Below are 23,284 nucleotides of genomic sequence, written 5' to 3'. Positions count from 1 at the left end.
TGGAGAGGGAAAGGGGGAGAGGGGGGGGACAGCAGCCCCAGATCCTACACAATAGAAATATGTGTATTCTAAAAAGTTTAACAATCAGCAGATAAAGATACTCCAAACGCCAGGTGTTAACGCTTCAATCATCCTGGCACCATGGTTGTTATGGTGTCAGGATGATTGAAGCTCATTATTTCTATTATTACATTGTAATATAAAATTAAATCATTCAACTCACCATAATGCCGAATCAGTGGGATCCCTGAGCGTGTCACTAGCCACGTCGCCTGCCACCAGCAGAGTCTGTCCTTGCATCAGGTGCCCCCGGCAGAGTCTGTATAGACCCCCCCAGTGCAGACCCCCTCCATCAGTGCAGACCCCCTCCATCAGTACATACCCCCTCCATCAGTGCAGACCCCCTCCATCAGTGCAGATCCCCTCCATCAGTGCAGACCCCCTCCATCAGTGCAGACCCCCTCCATCAGTGCAGATCCCCTCCATCAGTGCAGACCCCCTCCATCAGTGCAGACCCCACCTCTATTAGTGCAGACCCCCCCCTCTATTAGTGCAGCCCCCCCTCTATTAGTGCAGCCCCCCCTTCAATTAGTCCACCCCCCCTCTATAAGTGCAGACCCCCCCTCAATGCAGCCCCCCTCAATTAGTGCAGCCACCCCTCTATAAGTGCAGACCCCCCCCTCAATGCAGCCCCCCCCTCTATAAGTGCAGACCCCCCTCAATGCAGCCCCCCCTCTATAAGTGCAGACCCCCCCTCAATGCACCCCCCCCCTCAATTAGTGCAGCCACCCCCCCCTCAATGCAGCCCCCCTCTATAAGTGCAGACCCCCCCTCAATGCAGCCCCCCCTCTATAAGTGCAGCCCCCCTCACCCCCCGCTCACCCCCCTTCAGTGCAGGTGCGGCCGGCCGGTGTTCTGCCTGCCGAGAAAGTTCCCCTCGGCAAGTATGGACCCCCTGTACTGCGCAGGCGCAGCACTTGCGCAGTACGGGGCAGGGGAACTTAGTTTCGGCAAGACACGCCGCGTCATCGCAGTTGTCTTCTCCTTCAGTGGAGAGTCACTAGGGGGAAGATCGAGCAGCGGCGCCGGCTGCCATTTTGCTGGAGCCAGCTGCTCCAAAACAAAAAAAAAAACATTCCCGATTTTCCTTATGGAAAATCCCGATTCGGGACACCCTCCATCTGGGACGAGGGTCCCAAAATCGGGATTGTCCCGGGAAAATCGGGACTGTTGGCAACTATGCACATGTGGTAGTATGCTGCCATGGATAGGCACCAGGAAACTGAAAATTACATTACATATGATAGAACTTTTTGTTATTTTAGCCCACTGCAGTTCAGTCACATGATCCCTTGTGTTAGCGAACGGAGACTGCAAGGGAAGGAGAGCACACCCAACAAGGGCTGTGAAAGCTGGGAGCGATTACATTACTCATAGGCTCCCATGGGGCAGTCGCTGCCTGTGCTCCCTCCTCTCCCCTGCAGTCACCGCTGGCTGATACAGGCGAGCTGGATCAAGTCACCTCACATGAGCAAGCTGAAAACATATCTTTCTAAAGCCCCATACACACAATACGGAAATCGGAAATTTCTTCTGACGAATGACCGATTGATTTTCAGATCATTAGTACGGTGCGTTCAACAGCTTATTCCGATTTTTCGTCCGACAAAAGCTGGATGTGCAGACTTTAACATTTTTGTCGTACGTGAACTCAACGTCTGATAAAAATCGTAAGAACAAGACTACGCATGCTCAGAAACAAAAGAAAACATACAAAACTAGTCAACACATGACATCACTTCTGATGTTGTATGCTGTTGTACAAGAATTTTCGTATTGTGAGTAACCTCTTCACTTTCGACATGAGACTAGCATGCCACAAAAAATGGACGAACGGTCGTCCGAAAATCTGATCGTGTGTATGAGGCTTTACAGAGGTTAGTCAGTATAGGAAGGGGGGATAGAGCATTTTTGAAACCAGTTAGGCTTTAGCTGAGATTTTACTTCAAAGTGGTTGTACACCTCAGACATAAAATATGAACAAGGTATATCCCTCTATAGTGTGTAATTGTCTTAAGAGCACACTAAATGTAATTTCTGTCTGCTGCTTCATTCCTCTCCTCTGTTATCAGTATAACCCACATCTGACAAGTTTTCCTGACACCAAGAGAAAAAATGGGACAGGGGAGGGACTTCCAGCAGAGTGACAGCCTCAGCTCTGTTCCTGTGTGCTGTGTGGAGGAAGGTGTGTGTCTCTTCCCTCCAATCAGCTCTCAGAGCTCTCCTCGCTGAGCTCTGCAGTGTGTGATTTCAGCTCTCTGCCTCTTTTTTTTTTGTGAATCCTCAGACAAGCTTTATAAATTCTGCACTTTAATGTAGAGAAGAGAGGACTGCAGATAACCGGGTGCAGCTTATGTGGGAGGAACTGTTTCATCTCTGTCTCACCTGAGGCCAGTCACTTCACTGGGTATATGTAAGGGGTTACAACCACTTTAAGGCTGGGTTCACACTGTAGCACGGAGCAGCTCACAGCAGGGGTCCTGTGCGACCCCGTTCACCATTTCAGGTCCGATTTCAGTCTGAATTTTTGTCTGAATTTGGACCTGAAATAAACTAGAAGACGCACAGGACTCCTGTACAATTCGCACCAGAGCCGCTCTGGAGATGTGTGAACCGGCTCCATAGAGAGCCGGTCACAGTCTCCTGTCATGAGAATTGGATGCAAGGGAACCCACATCCAATTCGCAATAGTGTGAACCCAGCCTAAAGTCCAACTCAAGGCACAACAAAATAAAAATACCCTTGCAGTGCAGGGCAGGAAGGGAGGGACTGTTTCCTTTTTAAACTTTATTGAAGTGCCACAAAAAGACATTTTGTTTAGGTCAATGCATCGCAGCATATCATATCAGTTGTATTTTATGCAATGCACCACAACCCACCTCAATGCAGCATTGTGGTGTGAAAAGGGCGCATTGAAAACGAATGTTTTTATGTGTCCTTGTGTTGGCCCTGTAATGATCTATGCAGATCGAGGCAGCTAAGCAGACATAGTGTGAACAAGCTATATTGGTAGCTAACCCTGCAGGGTTCACACTTATGCAAATTGGATGCGGGTTTCATCCAATTCGCATGACAGGAGAGTATGCCCGGCTATCAATGGAGCCGGTTCACACATCCCCGAGGGGTGGCCGCAGAGCGCATTGCACAAGGGTCCTGTGCGTCTTTGGCTCAGTTTCAGGCAGAAATTCGTGCCTGATTCGTCCCTGTAATGGAGAACAGGAACGCACTGCACCCCTGCTGTCAGCCGCATCCAATTTCAGTGTGAACCCAGCCTTAATGATTGATTTATTTTCCGATCAATCTCTCCCTATAAGAATAATCGATCTATAGTCGTCAACCAATTCAATCAATATGCTACAGACAGAGACATGAATTTTGATTAATAATTGGAAGATACTTATCAATCGCCTCTTATGCCGCGTACACACGGTCGGACTTTTCGTCTACAAAAGTCCGACAGCCTGTCCGACAGACTTCCGGTGGACTTTCGGCGGACTTGCAGCAGACTTTCTAACGAACGGACTTGCCTACACACGACCACACAAAAGTCCGACGGATTCGTACGTGATGACGTACACCGGACTAAAATAAGGAAGTTCATAGCCAGTAGCCAATAGCTGCCCTAGCATGGGTTTTTGTCCGTCGGACTAGCACACAGACGAGCGGATTTCGGGGTCCGTCGTAGTTACGACGTAAAGATTTGAAGCATGTTTCAAATCTAAAGTCCGTCGGATTTGAGGCTGAAAAAGTCTGCTGAAAGTCCGGAGAAGCCCACACACGATCGGATTACCAGCCAGCTTTAGTCCGTCGGCGTCCGTTGGACTTTTGTAGACGAAAAGTCCGACCGTGTGTACGCGGCATTAGTTTCAACCATGTAATCTCATAACCTGTTCCATCAAAATACGATGAAATGCGTGACCAAATGTTGTTTATCAATGCAAGTGATCAATAATTTGCCACCCTGGCTGGTCAACCCTGTTTGATCGAATCAGATCTAAATTGAGTTAAAGTGAAACTTTAGTCAGAAAACTAAGTCCTGCTAGATCACTTCAGGATGGTCCCTTTAGCAGGTATAGATATGTAAAACATTAAAAATATTTGTCTATACTGTTTAGAATCCAGTAATACACTGTATTACTCTGCTCTGCACATGCTCAGTTTCTGTCTATTTTTAGGCATTGCTGAGTTTGTAGAAGCGGATCTGCTGACAGCCTCAAAGCGGAACTAAACCCTCCTATACTTTAGCCTGGATTTCCACTATAGTGATGTGGGAACCAGCACCGGTATCTGCATCACATCCCCCCCCCCTCCCCCCCCAAAGGCAGTTCACCCTGCCCTCTGCCAACCGCTACGGGTGTCAATACAATGTTAATGACACACCCAGACTTGTTCACAGATGCATACCTCCCAACTTTTTGAGATGGGAATGAGGGACACCTATCAGCAAACGTATGCAGGCATAGGACACACTCCTGGTCACGCCCCCTTAAAGGAGAATTGTACAAAAAAACAAGATTGGTTGAACCCACAGGTGCTTTATTTACCACTACTATTCCTTTATATTGGCTTTTGGAATTTACAAATACAGCAATTTAGAAATTAGATGAAAGGTTTAGCACTGGAAAACACTTTTTGGTAGATAAAAAGTGCATTTTATATACATCTATATAGATCAGACCAAAATGAGGAATAAATGAGGAGGCAAGAGGGACAGAGGGACATTGCTCCAAATCAGGGACAGTTGGGAGCTATGACAAATGGCAGTGCAAACTGTGGATTCGGACAGGAATCAGATCGCATAGGTGTGAACACCCATGTGATCCGATTCCAGTGCTGGAAAAAAAAGTCCCTGCACCTTTTTTAATGCGAATCCAATGCAGGTTCAGTCATACAACTGTATGGCTGAACTCGCATTGCACAGACAACGCATGTGATGGGCACAGCAGTGTGGGTGCGAATCACATGCGATTTCTGTGTTCGCTTTAGTATGAACCCGGGCTTACAGCCAAGGAAGCTGTTTCTGTTTGATCTGCAACTGCCATGGTGCTGCACATGTGATCAGTTATGACACCAGCCATTTGATGGTTTGACAGTTTGGTTGAGGACACAATCAATGTGACAGTTAGCAATCCTGGCATTCCAGGTTTTTTGAAACTGTTAAATCAATGGGTTTAATTCCGTTTTTTGATTTACTGCTCTTCAGCAAAATGGCAACCTCTGACAAGAAGAAACAGGAGTAATGCTGGAGGCAATTTACAGCACACACTAATGTTGGTAGCATAATTATTAGGGTAGAATGTATGTTCCATGCTAAATCTCCCAAATTAATGGAAGCAAGCAAACAGTCATTGATGGGCGCTGGTGAGGCTGCATTTGATGGGTGCTGGTGAGGCTGCATTTGATGGGCGCTGGTGAGGCTGCATTTGATGGGCGCTGGTGAGGCTGCATTTGATGGGTGCTGGTGAGGCTACAATGATGGGCGCTGGTGAGGCTGCATTGATGGGCGCTGGTGAGGCTGCATTTGATAGGCGCTGGTGAGGCTGCGTTTGATGGACGCTGGTGAGGCTGCGTTTGATGGACGCTGGTGAGGCTGCGTTTGATGGGCGCTGGTGAGGCTGCGTTTGATGGACGCTGGTGAGGCTGCATTGATGGGCACTGGTGAGGCTGCATTTGATGGGCGCTGGTGAGGCTGCATTGATGGGCACTGGTGAGGCTGCATTTGATGGGCGCTGGTGAGGCTGCATTTGATGGGCGCTGGTGAGGCTGCATTTGATGGGTGCTGGTGAGGCTGCATTTGATGGGCGCTGGTGAGGCTGCATTTGATGGGTGCTTGTGAGGCTGCGTTTGATGGGCGCTGGTGAGGCTGCATTTGATGGGTGCTGGTGAGGCTACAATGATGGGCGCTGGTGAGGCTGCATTGATGGGCGCTGGTGAGGCTGCATTGATGGGCGCTGGTGAGGCTGCATTTGATGGGCGCTGGTGAGGCTGCGTTTGATGGACTCTGGTGAGGCTGCGTTTGATGGACGCTGGTGAGGCTGCGTTTGATGGGCGCTGGTGAGGCTGTATTGATGGGCACTGGTGAGGCTGCATTTGATGGGCGCTGGTGAGGCTGCATTGATGGGCACTGGTGAAGCTGCATTTGATGGGCGCTGGTGAGGCTGCATTTGATGGGTGCTGGTGAGGCTGGATTTGATGGACGCTGGTGAGGCTGCATTTAATGGGGCTGGTGAGGCTGCATTTGATGGGCGCTGGTGAGGCTGCATTTAATAGGCGCTGGTGAGGCTGCATTTGATGGGCGATAGTGAGGCTACAATGATGGGCGCTGGTGAGGCTACAATGATGGGCGCTGGTGAGGCTGCATTTGATGGGCGCTGGTGAGGCTGCGTTTGATGGAAGCTGGTGATGCTGTGTTTGATGGGTGCTGGTGAGGCTGCATTAATGGGCACTGGTAGGCTGCATTGATGGGGGCAGGTGAGGCTGCATTGATGGGCGCTGGTGAGGCTGCCTTTGATGGGTGCTGGTGAGGCTGCATTTGATGGGTGCTGGTGAGGCTGCATTTGATGGGCGCTGGTGATACTGCGTTTAATGGGCACTGGTGAGGCTGCATTGATAGGCACTGGTAGGCTACATTGATGGGCGCTGGTGAGGCTGCATTGATGGGCGCTGGTGAGGCTGCATTGATGGGCGCTGGTAGGCTGCATTGATGGGTGCTGGTGAGGCTGCATTGATGGGCAATGGTGAGGCTGCATTTGATGGGTCCTGGTGAGGCTGCATTGATGGGCAATGGTGAGGCTGCATTGATGGGCAATGGTGAGGCTGCATTTGATGGATGCTGGTGAGCCTGCATTGATGGGCGCTGGTGAGGCTGCATTGATGAGCGCTGGTGAGGCTGCATTGATGGGCGCTGGTGAGGCTGCCTTGATGGACAATGGTGAGGCTGCATTTGATGGGCGCTGGTGAGGCTGCATTTAATGGGCACTGGTGAGACTGCATTTGATGGGCGCTTCATTAAAAAGGTGGGGTATACATGGGCAGGGCAAAGGGGTGGAGACTGGGGTGGAGCCAAGGGGGCGGCAAAATGAGGTTTTGCCTATGGTGTCAAAAATCCTCTCATCAGCCCTGTCTATAGGTGTAGCAGACCAATGGGAAAGCTATGGGGCTACAATTAGAGGACAAGTACTGAATGAATGATCTCTGTAAGTAAAAGAAAACTGTTCATTCTGAATCTAATCCATGTACAGTTTAGCCACGTGGAGCAGATCACTGAGGAGGCAGTTATCCTAAAATGTCAGTTATCCTACTGCAGTGTCAGTTATTTTAAACATCTCCAAGTCTCAGTAGAATGATTTAAAGCATTCTTTTGAGAAGAAAACACCTGTGTGCAATGTCTCAGATTGAAGCTTTCTTTTTTTTAGAAAGGAGCTGCACATATTTGATTGCTAGATAATCAGGCAGTACAGTGACAACCTGGGAGTGGAAGGTGTGATGACAGGTGTACAGACATGCGCACTACACCTTCCTCACCTGGCCTCTCACATCCTGCAGCAGATCCTCATAGCTCTCCTGAGTGGAAGTAAGTCTGGGTCCAGCCTAGAGTTCTGATTACTTTCTGTGACAACAAATAGTCTCCATTACTACCATGTAACCTCCATTAGAGGAGCAAACACGGCTATGTGCTCGGGGCTCCAAGCTCTGCATTGTCTTCTATAGAGATCCATAGGGATGGTTTGATCAGTAATCAATACTAGGAATCAGATGTGATCACACAATGTCTATGTAACTCCCCTTCCTTATAGAATGTTTATTTGCAGTGAGTAGCTGAATCCACAATCACGGGGGTACAATACAAGCCGACCAGGGTGCAGCAATGACCCCCCATCCCCCTTAGTAGCCTGGACCCCAGCAGGCAGAGAGTTAATCCCCCTTCCCCCTTGGATGTCATCACGTGCCGCGTAGTCTTGCTCTGGTTGGCCGTCGGTGCGGTGACGTGTGATCTGTGTGTTTGTACGGCTGAAGAGACCCCTGTGCTTCCATAGTGTGTACGGAATCCTCGGTGAGAGAACTCAGGGGGTCTCGGACTCCTCACTGTACACAGAAGGACCATGGAGGCTCAGGACCCCGGCAGGTATGGCCGCACATTGGAGCTGGGGGAGGCGCTGTCTTCTTGGGGGTATTTAACAGCGGCCTACAGGGAGGGAGCAGTGCGCAGGCGCAGAGCCCCGGCCATTGTGTGTTATGGAGGGAAGAAGTGGAAGGATGGAAGGCAGCAGTTCCATTCATTCCTTTATAGTTGTTCTGATCGGAGGCAATGCACAGCTATTATAGGATCGTATATGTGAGGACAGTGTGTAGGGGGCTGGGATTGTCATTTTACTATGCAGTTGGCTCTGACTTGAATATTCCATGGTGTAGCTGAGTCCAGCTAGATCTCCCTGCATTGTTGTCAGTCGGGTAAGTGCAGGTAGTGGTGTGTTAGGTGATGGCAGGACAGTGTGGGGGGTCAGCAGCAGGGCCCCCCTGTTTAGTGTAAACAGCTGTTGTCCTGTATTCTCTGATCACTTTCTATGTATTAAGCAGTGCAGGCCCCACATACAGGACAGGAGGACTGCTACCCATCTGCCATCAACATATTTACAGTCACCAAGTCCTGATCAGGGCTCATCAAGGTATAGAGCAGGGATCCTCAAACTACGGCCCTCCAGCTGTTGCGGAACTACACGTCCCATGAGGCATTGTAAAACTCTGACATTCACAGACATGACTAGGCATGATGGGAATTGTAGTTCCTGAACAACTGGAGGGCCATAGTTTGTAGACCCCTGACATCACCCAAGGGCCCCACACACACTGGAGGTTATTTACGAAAGGCAAATCCACTTTGCACTGAAAATGCACTTGGAAGTACAGTCGCCCTAAATCTAAGTGGTAGATCTGAAATGAGTGGAAGCTCTGCTGATTTTATCATCCAATCATGTGAAGCTAAAATGCTGTTTTTTATTTTCCTTGCATGTCCCCCTAAGATCTACAGTGACTTAACTTTCAAGTGCACTTTCAGTGCAAAGTGGATTTTCCTTTAGTAAATAACCCCCAATGTTTGCTATGTGTAATGCACATATGAGAGGGCTGTCAGAGAGTGCAGACATCCCAGGAGAAAATGATGCAGATCACAGACATGTTACACGAGTCTAGGGGAGATCACGGCCATTACCCCCCCTTTATAAATCAGGGCTCCCACTAACAGCTCAAACACATAGGGGTTGATTTACTAAAACTGGAGAATGCAAAATCTGGTGCAGCTGTACATGGGAGCCAATCAGCTTCTAATTTAAGCTTTGACAAAAAAAAACTGAAAGCTGATTGGTTTCTATGCAGAGCTGCACCAGATTTGACATTTTACAGTTTTAGCAAATCGACCCCCACAGCCAATTAGGGCTGTACATCACCCAGATCAGTGTATTTTGGTGGTGGCTATGGCCAGGCATTTTCCATCAGCTGTAGCTGATCACGTTTTGGAATGATTATCTGCAGTTAGGGCTCCTTCACACGGGCGGCCCGCCCAATGGACTCCGCTTTGCTTAGCGGGGGATCCATCCGCTGAGCAAGCGGATGACAGGTCTGTCTCAGCTCACTGTGCTGAGACGGATATGTCAGAGTCCCGCTCTTCTCTGTGGGGAGATTGGATGAAAACGGACCGCCTGTCCATTTTCATCCGATCTCCAGAAGGATAGAAAAAAAAGGGTCCCCACCCCTCTGGATTTCATGGACAGGTCACCGCTGACATCCACTGCTCCATAGAGATGGCTGGAGCGTCCAATCAGGTCTGCCTGAAAAACTGACAGGTGAACCTGATCAGAAAGCCTATGTGAAAGGGGTCTAAGGGACAGATGTGCACTCCTGACTGTGTATGTGAACTGTCCCCTTGCATGGGGCGAACGTCCATTCCTTAAAGCGGAACCTTTCCCATAACTACATTAATAAATATGCTACCAAAAATTATTGTGTGCTGTAAATTGCCTCCAGCATTGCTCCTGATTCTTCTTGTTGGAGGCCGCCATTTTGCTTAAGCCCAGACACCCTGAACAGCAGTAAATCATAAAGCAGAACAAAACTTGTCAATTTAAAAAAAAATGGTTACATTCCTGGAATGCTGGGATTGCTAACTGTAAGGCCTCATGCACACTGGACGTTAAAATAACGTTATAAAAACATCAGTAGCTTTGCAGTGAGTTTTTTTAGCGTTTTTCCAGGTTAGTGTTTTAGCGTTTTTTTTTTTTTTTTTGAAGGAAAAAATGTATTTATTTTTTTTCAATGGATCAAAAATGTTAAACGCTGGCGAGTGACATTTTTGAGCGTTTTTACAGCGGAAAAACATCGCTCAGAACCCACTAGATTTGGGGTTTTACTGCTCAAAAACGCCACTGCCCAAAACTGCAGATAACAGCCTATGTGTGCATAGACACATAGGATAACATGACGGAGAGTTTTATGACTGTAGAAAAAAACGTCTACAGCCAAAAACAGCTGCTGTAAAAACGTCTAGTGTGCATGAGGCCTAATATTTGCCTGTGTCCTCAACCAAACTGTCATAACTGATCACATGTGCAGCACCATGGCAGTTGCAGAATAAACAGAAGCAACTTTCTTAGCTATAAAGGATAGACAAGTTTAATGCCACTTTAAGGCTGTCAGTAAATTGGCCTCTACAAACTCGGCAGTGCCTAAAAATGGAGAGCAACTGAGCATGTGCAGATTAGGGGAAGACCGTGTATTACTGGATTCTAAACAGTACAGGTACTTATTTTTAATGTTTTATATAGCTATACCTGCAAAAGGGGCCATCCTGAAGTGATCTAGCAGGACTTAAATCTCTGACTAAAGTTTCACTTTAAAGTGGCACTAAACTTTCCTCGTCTCTAGTGATCCAGGTCCCTCACTGGCACCGGCATCTTCTTCCTGGCAGTCTTTGGGCATCTCCATTGGCTAGCGCAGGACAATGTAACTCCTGTGCATGTGAAGGAGTCAGTCAGCTCAGCACACAGGCACTGTGCCAGCAATGTAAGCTGAGTTGCACAGTTTGCATGTCTCAGAAGACTATGTTTAGGCAGGAAGGTATATTTTATTGCAGAAGAGACAGTGCATGTCTCGTCTGTGATAGCTTGCCTGCTTGCAGCCTTTTAGTAGATGCCTTCAGTTTAACCACAGGTAATTCACTGCATGTGCAATTACATGCAGACAGTGTCAGCCTGTCATTGATTTAGTCTAGAGCAGGGATGTCAAACCCCATTAAATTACGGGCCACATTTGTATTCTGTTTGCTCCCAAAAAGCCAGTTGTATCTGTAGGACTAGATGTCCAAAGCAAACCCCCCCACACCACACCACCATCAGAAGTTTAGTGTCCCCCCCTCCCTGCCTTACATCACAGAGCACCCACCTTTTACCTTGTGCTGCTGGGGGCAGAGCTGGGAAGCAGAGAGCGCAGGGTCTTGAAGGAGGGCTGGGGGTCAGCTCAGGGGAGGCAGAGAAGAGGGGGTGCTGTGGCTGCACAGAGAGCCACAGGATCTGCAGGAAGAGTTCTGTACTCTGTTGCTGATTGCTGAGACGGGGGCAGAGATGAGCCTCTCTGGCTGCATGGAGAAGTGCAGGATCTGGCAGAGGATTTCTATCTTCTCTGCTGCCAACTTTTCTGACAATGTGGAGATGAGTGAGGGGCAGCAGGAGAGGTGCAAGGGCCACATAGAATGGCCTAGGGCAGTGGTGGCAAACCTTGGCACCCCAGATTTTTTGGAACTACATTTCTCATGATGCTCAACTACACTGCAGAGTGCATGAGCATCATGGGATATGTAGTTCCAAAACATCAGGGGTGCCAAGGTTCACCATTACTGGCCTAGGGGGTCTGATTCGGGCTGCAGGCCTTGTGTTTGACATGTGGTCTAGAGTCACATTATGGGTCTGAAAGGCACGCAGAATTGCGTGTGTTCCCAACCCACAGGCACATTGCTCTTTAGCAGAAGTGTGGGGTTGCCTTTAACTCCTAATGGCATCCTTGCGCATCAGCAAACGTGACATGTTTTCACACATGCTAAACTGCATGCTGCTGTAGTACCATGTGGCTTGATGGTTGTGTGATTTTATTTAAAAAAAAAAAGAAAAAAGGGCTACTTTCCCTGCATTTCTGCTGGTAGGACAGAGCATTTAAAAGAAATGAAAGGCATAATATTTGTATATAGATCTAAAAAAATATAAATTAGGAGGAAGAGAAGCAACAGTATACTGAACTTTTTCCAGTGAATGGAGCACCAGGGATTTCACACAAAGTAAGCTATACAAAGAGACCAGGATACTTTTTCATACAAGTAAATGGTACAGCAGGAACACATCAGGAATATGAAATCCGGGGGTAACAAACACTTTAAATGGGATTCCTGTCTGTGGCTGATTGGAAACCCTTTATCGTACTTGCCATAGAAATAGGCTGAGCTGGGTGGTGTAGAGCAATAATTACCCTTGTGTGCAGGAGCCCTAAAGACTGCTGGAGTCCTCCAAATGCCACACAAGTACTATTGGGCTGCCTTTATTTTCACACAAGATTCTAATTTGTAAAATGAATAAATAATAGACCACTAAATGTGTCTCATTCAACTTTGTTTTCTTCTTAGTCTTTTGCTAACACAGGTTTCAGCTTGTATAAGAACAGTGTGTACAGAAAACTTTTGCCAGGCATTTAAAGCAAAAAAGTAATTGTCAGTATGGGGAAGTTTAACACAGATCTTTAATAGGAGTGCAGGCTATTACTTTTAACAAACTACTAGCAGGTGTTCAAGTAGTGCTGAAGTCTACTTGCAGCTTGTTTAAGCCTAGTTCACACTGATGCGATCCAAAATTCATAGATTCACATGTCATCTGAAAATACATTGTTTTCTATGAAGTAGGGCTGGGGAAAAATCGATTTAAATCTTGAATCGTGTTGAGAGGTCAATACTATGAAGGCCGGTGATTTAAAAAAAAAAAATACGGTTAAAAAAAGGGGTCCTGCATGATTTGGATGCGGTGCAAATTTAACCACTTCCAGCCCAAGGACGTCATATGACATCTTTGACTTTCAGTGGGGATATCTGAATGATTCCTGCAGCTACAGGCATCATTCAGATATCATCTTTTAAAACTGGCGATTCTGTGCACTGTAAGAACAATCATAGCGACAGTTCAGTCGCTTGATCGTTCTTACAGGTGATGGGAGGGGACATCCCTCCCGGCGCCCTCCGGTGCTTCTCCGATCATAGAGATTTCCGGTGACCAGATGGTCCCCAGTCATCTATATGACTGTCGGAAGCCCGGGCGCAACGTTACGATGTCACGCCGGGCTAGCGAAAGTAACCAAAGCGGAGATCTCAGCGTAACATAAAAAAAAATGGGCTAACTTTAGTGTTTTTTGTTCTTTTTAATTCATAAAACTGTTTTTGTTTTGTTTTTTTAAAAATGCGTTTGAAAAATTTGTTGCACAAATACCGTGTGACATAAAAAGTTGCAACAAGGAAAATTTTATTCCTTAGGGTGTTTGCTAAAAAAACATATATAATGTTTGGGAGTTCTGAGTAATTTTCTAGCAAGAAAATTATGATTTTTACATGTAGGAGAGAAGTGCCAGAATAGGCCCGGTATGGAAGTGGTTAATCTCCAGCTATGCCCACTCCCCTCAAAAATTGCATTATTTCACACCCGTCACAGCAGAAATCGCACTGTGAAATCGCATCAGATGTTAATTTAGGCTTAAAGTGTGGAATAATGTGTGTTGTATATTTACCACTTCCGGAATGCCCACCGTCGTTATAGGTCGGCTGTTTGAAGAGGTGTGGTGTTATGGCAGCAGGTAGCTGCCATAACCCCAGTATCCTCCTCTTCAGTGAGCGGTCCAGTTACAGTTAAAAGTGGTCTCCGTGGCGGATTCACCACGAGATCACTTTTATCGGTGACTGGAGAGGGCCCCTTCTTGCCACGCTCCAGTGCCCTCCGCCGCTTACCGGAGCCATCGGCAGCGGCGGAGGCGATCGGATCTTCACCCTTGCTGGGTATGGAGACGAGTGAGGGGAAGATGGCCCCCACCCATCTCCATATCATTGCAGGGCGGAAGTGACGTCAAAACGTCACTTCCGCCCATAGCTCTTAAAGGGCCATTTTATTTTATTTTTATTTTTTTTAAATGACAAAATTATTATTTTTATTTTTTATTATTTTTTTTTATTGCATTTTAGTGTAAATATGATATCTGAGGTCTTATGATATCTGATCTCGTATGTAAGAAGTCCTGTCATGCTTTTCTTCTATTACAGGGGATGTTTACATTCCTTGTAATAGGAATAAAAGTGACACAATTTATTTTTATTTTTTTAAACGGTGTAAAATAAATAAGAAAAAAATTTTTCTTTCTCGAAAATCATGGGACACAGAGCCACAGTAATTACTGATGGGTTATATAGGTATCACTGGTGATTGGACACTGGCACACCCTATCAGGAAGTTCAACCCCCTATATAATCCCTCCCCCTTGCAGGGATACCTCAGTTTTTACGCCAGTGTCTTAGGTGATGGACGTGTAAAGATGTCCTGTGCTGAGCTCCAAAGGGAATATCCTAAGATCCTATACTGGAGCAAGCCAGGCGAACCGGATCCATTCAAAGTGTCTTTTCATGGCCGAATTGAATGGTACCCGGGCCTCGTGTCCGAAGAAACGAGGTTTTACCCGTAATGCTTCTCTTTTTAGAGAGCTGGACCCCGCAGATCAGAAAATGGCTTTAAACTTCCTAATTTCTGGCGAGGTGCTTTACGGTCCCAGAACTGTTGGATCCCCCTACTGATGGGGGCCCCAGTCTCTGACGGTTTTTTCAAACGGAGCCCACCGTGAGAGGTGAAGATTGGGTCTGTGTAAACAGCACCCTGCGGCTGGATAAGGTAAGAGGAGATTCCACAGAATTTTTGAGTTCTAGTGGCTTTTCTCCTTTAAGGTAAATGCATGCTATGCATATTGTGACCACCGGGGGCTGCCAAGAGCACAAACCTACACATGCTGACTCTGTCTCAGGTGTTGTAATCGCTGTTTATGTCCCAGCGTCTCAAGCAGGCTGCAAACAGGTAAGGTGGAAAGGGGGATTTCTCATGTTTGAATGTTCCCCCCCAGGCTAGAGAATGGGCCACAGGGGTCTAGAAAGTGGTTATACCACCCGGGCTCTGCGGCCTAATGGCCACCATCTCTCAAGATAGCCGTTCAGGCAGATCTTGTTACCAGCCTCCCCCCCCCCCCCCATCCCCAGCCTTTCTCCGGAAGCATGACAGGAGAGTCGGCAGCGCGGGAAGCGCTCGTTTTTTTCAAAACTCGAGGGGGGGGGCGGTAGAGGAGGGGGCGGGACGTCAGCACAGAGTGCTTAGACTCCCACTCAGGCCAGCTGCAGGCTATTAAAGGCACTCTGTACAGGTGCACTCAGCCTTCTGAGAGACACAGAGCTGACGGTCGCATGTAAGGTGGGACACAGGCATTCTCCTAGGCAGCATTTACTGAAGTAACACCAGACTGAGCATTGGGTAGCAAGGCTTTTAGCCAGACTACATCGCTCAGCGGGCAGTGTTCATTTGTATACCTCACACCTTGTTGCTTTGCACTATGGGTAGAAGAGGTTCAAGCACCCCAGGAACCAGAGACACTAGGGGATCTCGTTCAGGTTCTGAGGGCCCCCTGTCGGCAGCATCCTCCCCCCCCCCCTAAAGATGGGCCAGGGACGGCTAGCCAGGGAGAGCCATCGGGGTCAGGGGTTACACCTGCTTCTGGCACTTCAGCCCCTGTATATATTACACAAGAGGTTTTTTCCTCAACCATTAATGGTCTAGAGGAAAGATTAATGGCCGTGATTACGTCTTCACTCAGTGGAAGAAAACGCACTAGGCCTTCCTCTGTTCCCCAAGACCCTCAGACAGAGGAGCTCTGGGATAAAGGAGATGAATCCCTTTCAGAGGATCGGGATGGGATGGATGATTCCTCTTCGGAGGATTCAGGTGGAGAGGGACCCTCTGCGACTTCCCAAGAGGAGAAAGTCTTAGTGCAGATCCTCACTGGATTGGTCCGCTCCACATTTAAGTTGCCCATACCTGAAACTGCTAAAGAATCCTCTTCTGCTTTGGGGTCACTGAAACCTTTCCAAGCAGCACATGCTTTTCCTGTTCATACTTTACTTGAAAAGCTCATTTATTCTGAGTGGGATCACCCAGACAAAGTTTTTTTCCGCCGAGAAAGTTTTCAACACTTTATCCGATGGAAGAAAAGTTTATTAAAATGTGGGGAATACCGGCTATTGATGCCGCCATTTCCTCCGTAAATAATAGCCTGACTTGTCCTGTAGACAATGCTCAGATGCTCAGGGATCCTGTAGATAAGAGGATGGAATCCCTATTGAAGGATGTTTTCTCCTTAGCAGGATCAGTGGCCCAACCTGCAGTAGCAGCGATTGGAGTCTGTCAATACTTAAGAGACCATGTTAAGCAGGTCATCAAAGTATTACCTGAACAGCAGGCCCAGGGGTTTGCTAACCTTCCAGCGGCCTTATGCTTTGTGGTTGACGCCATTAGAGATTCTATCGTGCAAACCTCCCGTCTTTCACTGGGGTTGGTGCATATACGTAGAATCCTATGGTTGAAAAATTGGTCAGCCGAAGCACCATGTAAGAAGCTACTGGCTGGGTTTCCATTTCGTGGTGCAAGGTTGTTTGGAGAGGACTTGGATAACTATATCAAGAGAATCTCTTGTGGGAAAACCACTCTCTTACCTGTCAAGAAGAAGAGTAAGCGTCCCTCTTTCAAACGGTCTCTTTCCCCAGCACCGGGGGCTTCAGCCTCCAGGCAGTCTCGACGGCCGCCTCCATCGGGGTCCAGAGACAAGAGTCAACCCCAGGGACATAAGAAGTCCTGGGGAAAGAAGCCTACTAGGCAAAACACTAAGACCTCTGCATGAGGGGGCGCCCCTGCTCACTCAAGTGGGGGGAAGACTGCGACAGTTCTCAGAGCTCTGGCAGGAGGACTTCCAGGACAGATGGGTAATCTCCACGGTAACCTTAGGGTACAAGCTGGAGTTTCAGGAATTCCCCTCTCCTCGGTTCCTCAGATCAAATGTTCCCAGAGACCCAGAGAAGAAGCAGTCGCTCCTTCTAGCGTTAGAGCGACTTTTGTCGCAGGAGGTCATTATGATAGTTCCCGCAAAGGACCAGGGATTGGGCTTCTATTCCAACCTTTTTACGGTCCAAAAGCCAAATGGGGATGTCAGGCCCATTCTGGACTTAAGGGATCTGAACCGATTCCTAAGGATTCAATCCTTCCGCATGGAATCAATTCGAACAGTAGTTCCCACCCTGCAGGGAGGAGAATTTCTGGCATCAATAGACATCAGAGATGCATATCTGCATGTGCCCATTTTTCCTGCTCATCAGAAGTTTCTGCGCTTCGAGGTAGGAGGGCGCCATTTCCAGTTTGTGGCTCTGCCTTTCGGGATAGCCACTGCGCCTCGAGTGTTCACAAAGATCTTGGCTCCTCCTCTGGCCAGATTAAGGGCTCAGGGTATAGCTGTCATAGCATACCTAGACGACCTGCTCTTGATAGACCGGTCGGTAGCCTCTTTGAATGGAAACTTGAGGACCACGGTCAGGTATCTAGAACACCTGGGTTGGATCCTCAACTTAGAAAAGTCTTTCCTAAAACCTGTAAGAAGACTGGAGTATTTAGGTCTGATTATAGATACAAGCCAGGAGAAAATATTTCTACCCCAGGCAAAGATCACTGCTTTGAGAGAGCTGATTCTGACAGTAAGGACCAAGAATGGTCCCTCAGTCTGCCTTTGTATGAGGCTACTAAGGAAGATGGTGTCTTCATTCGAAGCAGTTCCCTATGCTCAGTTTCACTCAAGAATGCTGCAACACAGTATTCTGTCGACCTGGAACAAGAAGGTTCAGGCATTAGACTTTCCGATGCACCTGTCGCATGCGGTGCGTCAGAGCCTCAATTGGTGGCTCATACCCGAAAACCTGCAGAAGGGGAAATCCTTTCTACCGGTTACCTGGACGGTGGTAACAACAGATGCCAGTCTGTCAGGTTGGGGAGCAGTTCTGGAACAGGCTGCGGTCCAAGGGGTATGGTCCAAGACAGAGAGGACCTTACCCATCAACATTCTGGAGATCCGGGAGATACATCTAGCTCTAAAGGCCTGGACTATCAGGCTACAGGGTTGTCCGGTCAGGATCCAGTCCGACAATGCCACAGCAGTGGCTTATGTCAATCATCAGGGAGGCACCCGGAGCCGAGCTGCTCAAAAAGAGGTGAACCAGATCTTAGTCTGGGCAGAGATGCATGTGCCATGCATATCGGCAGTTTTCATCCCGGGAATAGAGAATTGGCAGGCGTACTATCTAAGTCGCCAGCAGTTACTTCCAGGGGAATGCTATCTGCATCCCGATGTCTTTTGGGCCATATGCCAAAGATGGGGGGTTCCAGATGTAGATCTCTTTGCATCCCGATTCAACAAAAAGATAGACAGATTTGTGGCAAGGACAAAAGATCCTCTTGCATGCGGGACGGATGCGTTGGTAATTCCGTGGCATCGGTTCTCACTGATTTACGCATTCCCGCCTATTCTGCTACTATCACGACTCCTTCGCAGGATCAGGCAGGAAAGGAAGTCGGTACTTCTGGTGGCCCCCGCTTGGCCCAGAAGGACTTGGTATGCAGAAATAGTAAGGATGACGGTAAGTTCCCCGTGGACACTACCGGAACGCCCAGACCTGTTATCTCAAGGTCCAGTGTTCCATCCTGCCTTACAAACGCTAAATTTGACGGTTTGGCTATTGAGACCCACGTTCTGAAGAGTCGTGGGCTCTCAGGTCCTGTCATATCTACCTTGATTAATGCAAGGAAGCCAGCTTCCAGGATGATTTATCATAGAGTCTGGAAGGCTTATATAACCTGGTGTGAATCCAGAGGTTGGCATCCCAGGAAATATGTCATAGGTAGAATCCTTGATTTTCTGCAGATGGGATTAGAGATGAAGCTGGCCTTGAGTACCATCAAGGGCCAGGTCTCTGCTTTATCAGTATTATTTCAGCGGCCACTTGCTTCGCATTCTTTGGTCCGAAACTTTATGCAGGGGGTGATGCGTCTTAATCCTCCGGTTAAAGCGCCCCTAAACCCCTGAGACTTGAATTTGGTCCTGGCTGTGTTACAGAAACGGCCTTTTGAACCAATAAGTCAGATTCCTTTGGTCTTGTTGACAAGGAAATTAATTTTTCTGGTGGCCATCTCTTCTGCTAGAAGAGTATCAGAATTAGCAGCTCTTTCCTGTAAGGAGCCTTATTTGATTATACACAAGGATAGAGTGGTACTACGCCTTCATCCTAGTTTTTTACCGAAGGTGGTTTCTGATTTTCATTTAAACCAAGACATTGTTCTACCTTCCTTTTTTCCAGATCCCTGTTCTCCGGAAGAGAGATCTCTACATTCGTTGGATGTAGTTAGAGCAGTTAAGGCCTATCTAGGGGCAACTACTCAGATCCGCAAGACGGATGTTTTGTTTGTGCTGCCAGAGGGTCCCAATAGAGGACAGGCAGCGTCAAAAGCTACCATTTCTAAATGGATTCGACAGTTGATCATTCAAGCTTACGGTTTGAAACAGAAGATTCCTCCGTTTCAGATCAGGGCACATTCCACAAGGGCTATTGGTGCTTCTTGGGCAGTGCATCACCGGGCCTCTATGGCTCAAATCTGCAAGGCCGCAACCTGGTCTTCAGTTCATACATTCACCAGATTCTATCAGGTGGATGTGAGAAGGCATGAGGATATCGCCTTTGGGCGTAGTGTGCTGCAGGCAGCGGTACAGGGTCCTCAGGTCTGATTGCACCCTACTTGGTCGTGGTTCCCCCCCCTCAGGTAGCATTGCTCTGGGACATCCCATCAGTAATTACTGTGGCTCTGTGTCCCGTGATGTTCGAGAAAGAAAATAGGATTTTTTAAAACAGCTTACCTGTAAAATCCTTTTCTTTCGAAGGACATCACGGGACACAGAGGTCCCGCCCCTCTTCTAATACACTATATTGCTTGGCTACAAAACTGAGGTATCCCTGCAAGGGGGAGGGATTATATAGGGGGTTGAACTTCCTGATAGGGTGTGCCAGTGTCCAATCACCAGTGATACCTATATAACCCATCAGTAATTACTGTGGCTCTGTGTCCCGTGATGTCCTTCGAAAGAAAATGATTTTACAGGTAAACTGTTTTAAAAAATCCTATTTTTTTTAAACGCGCCCCGTCCCGCTGAGCTCGTGTGCAGAATCAAATGCATACGTGAGCAGCGCCCGCATATGAAAATGGTGTTCAAACCACACATGTGAGGTATCGCCACGATCGGTAGAGCGAGAGAAATAATTCTAGCCCTAGACCTCCTCTGTAACTCAAAACATGCAACCTGTAGAATTTTTTAAACGTTGCCTATGGAGATTTTAAAGGGTAAAAGTTTGAGGCCATTCCACGAGCGGGCGCAATTTTGAAGCATGACATGTTGGGTATCAATTTACTCGGCGTCATATATATATATATATATATATATATATATATATATATATATATATATATATATATATATATATATATATATATATATATATATATATATATATATATATACTAACTTTTTACTGTTGTCTTATTTTTTTAATTCAAAAAAGTGTATTTTTTCAAAAAAAGTGCGCTTGTAAGACCGCTGCACAAATACGGTGTGACAAAGTATTGCAACGACCGCCATTTTATTCTTTAGGGTGTTAGGAAAAAAATGTATAATGTTTGGGGGTTCTAAGTAATTTTCTAGCAAAAAAAAATGATTTTAACTTGTAAACAACAAATCTCAGAAAGAGGCTCGGTCCTTAAGTGGTTAAGGCAGTCCAATCCTTAGAATTGGTTGTCTGATGCACCACAGTGGATCTAAATAAGGACCTGCAGTATTTTTTTGTATTGCATAGTGAGTTGCAGTATGTTGCAACAAACGTGCATCAGGAGGGTGTATTGGGGTGCCATTCACAATGAATGGCACCACAGTGCATGAAGACATGTAACAGTGCACTAGTGTGTATGAGCCCTAAAATCTGTAGTTAACATCCTCAAGCCAGAGATAAATTAAAAAGCTTCAACCAAGGTGTTCAAAGCTTGCTGAAAGCTTTACACACTACTCTTTATACAAGCTGAAGCTCATGTGAACAAGGCCGTTGTAAAAATATTTCTATTAATTTTATTTTCCTGCTGTGTTGCCAGGTGGTTTTGTAAGGTTATCTTGTGGGTTTAAAAACCTCTACTGAGATTAGAAATTGTGCAAGGAAATCACTCTTGCGTCTAAATAGTCCAAATATAGCGTACAGCTGTCACATTACCAATACTTTTGTGTAATTTTTTTTTTTTCACGCTGGTTTTCTTTTCAGCTATTACGCCTTCCAGCAAGGTCAGGCGTTTTATGGTTACCCATACCATCAAATGATGAATGCTTCACCAAATATGGAACTGGGCAACGAACAAAGGACTCTGCACACCCTCACAGATGTCCCACCCCACGAGCTGCAAGCATTTTCTGGCATGCTTGGTAACGAGAATCAAATGTTTCATAGTATGAATGGTGTATTCGGCCCTGAGCCCATGAAAATGCAAGCAACAGAAGCCCCAGAGCCTCCACAGGAAACACAAGGTAAAGCTGCTTATCTGGTACACTTAAAGCATATGTTAGTTCAATTACGGTAATTATTTTATACTATGGCTGAACATTTTCTGGAAAATAATGGGAGGACTTCTAGCCATGGGTCTTATATAATTCCCAATTGGGATTTTTTTTGGTTGCAGCATGAGAAACATTAAGTGACATGATCTGGCCAGTAATGGATAGTTGACTTTAAAAAAAGGAATCGAGGAAAACGTCAAGGTTAGCCATACCTACTGCAACAATAGAAACAACCTGTAGCATTTACGTAGGTGTGTGGACAAAAATACAAGTTATAAACACTGATGCATATTGCTCTGTATGGTCTCCTTTTAACTTTACACAGTGCAAGCAAACAGTAAGTGCTTATTCACAGCATGCATTATTGTGTGTTGTGAAAACGTACTCTGCAAGGCATTGTTAAAGCAGATCTTCGCATCTTCTGAGCACCACAAACCGAAAACACTGTTTAAAGAGGGAGTCCACCTGAAAAAAAAATTATTAAAAGCCAGCAGCTACAAATACTGCAGCTGCTGACTTAATAAACGGACACTTACCTGTCCTGGAGTCCAGCGATGCCGAAGCCGAGCAATAGCTCGGCTGTTGCCGTCGCCATTCTCAGTGAGGGAATAAGGAAGTGAAGCGTTGCGGCCTCACTTCCCGGTTCCCTACTGCGCATGCGTGAGTCACGATGCACATCCTAAGTGGTCCCCGCTATCTCCTGGGACCTGTGTGTTTCCCAGGAGACAACGGGGCGGTGCTGGAGGGGGCGTGACTCCCGCAGGAGTCTATTCCCGGAAGTGGGTGCAGATACCTGTCTAATACTAAGCCCCAGTTTGAAAGGTGTCTAACGGGAGTGTTGATTTCCACTTTTTAAGCAAGTGGCTAGCAGGCTTTCAACAAGCTTCAAGAATTTCTGAATCCCGCTAGTACAATGGTTCTCAACTCCTGTCCTCAGGACCCACTAACAGACCAGAATTTAAGTATTACCTTGGAGAGATGCAGACTAGAATACTGCAATCACTGAGCAGAAAATATCGCCTGTGATGTATTTCAGTTATCTTGCAAACCTGCCCTGTTAGTAGGTCCTGAGGACAGGAGTTGAGAACCACTGCGCTAATAGCTTGTTTAAAGTGGCCATCAGAACTCCCATTAGGATCTATGTTCAACATTTACAAATTGGAGTTCAATGGTGCTTTAAAAGCTTCAACAAAGCTTACTGAATGCTCCTGCAAATGCTTTGTCAAATCTTACTGTTATACAAGCTGAAGTCCATGTGAAAAAGACCTAAAACCCATTGCAGTGCTTAGATTTTTTTTTTGTCAGCTTGTAAGTCTAGGCTCACACATATGCAGCTTCATTTTAATGCATTTTTAAACCAGCGTTTTTTTAATGTGTTTTTGCATGCAGTTTGCGGTTTTTGTTTTTTGTTTTTTCTCTTTTAAAAGCACTGTAAAACACA

The 23,284-nt window shown here is 46.8% G+C and overlaps 1 protein-coding gene across 3 annotated transcripts in view; it reads left to right on the top strand.

The window, feature by feature from the left end:
* Positions 1-7,560: 7,560 nt before the first annotated feature.
* The window catches only part of TDG (thymine DNA glycosylase), a 31,769-nt gene continuing 16,045 nt past the window's right edge, over positions 7,561-23,284 (top strand). For 2 of the 3 annotated variants that reach the window (XR_012242865.1, XM_073620299.1), the window contains exons 1-2: positions 7,561-7,633; positions 21,554-21,813. Coding sequence is in view for 2 of the 3 variants with exons in the window: in XM_073620299.1 (XP_073476400.1) it covers positions 7,563-7,633; positions 21,554-21,813 (331 nt within the window). In the remaining variant the exon portion in view is untranslated. Of the gene's footprint in view, positions 7,634-8,006; positions 8,186-21,553; positions 21,814-23,284 lie in introns of those variants that run through there. The other variant, XM_073620301.1, reaches the window with a different exon arrangement.

Source organism: Aquarana catesbeiana, linkage group LG03 (genome assembly GCF_042186555.1).
Source record: "Aquarana catesbeiana isolate 2022-GZ linkage group LG03, ASM4218655v1, whole genome shotgun sequence".
NCBI classification, from domain to species: domain Eukaryota; kingdom Metazoa; phylum Chordata; class Amphibia; order Anura; family Ranidae; genus Aquarana; species Aquarana catesbeiana.
Note: the sequence above shows the minus strand (reverse complement) of the source record. Positions and strands in the feature narration are given on the sequence as shown.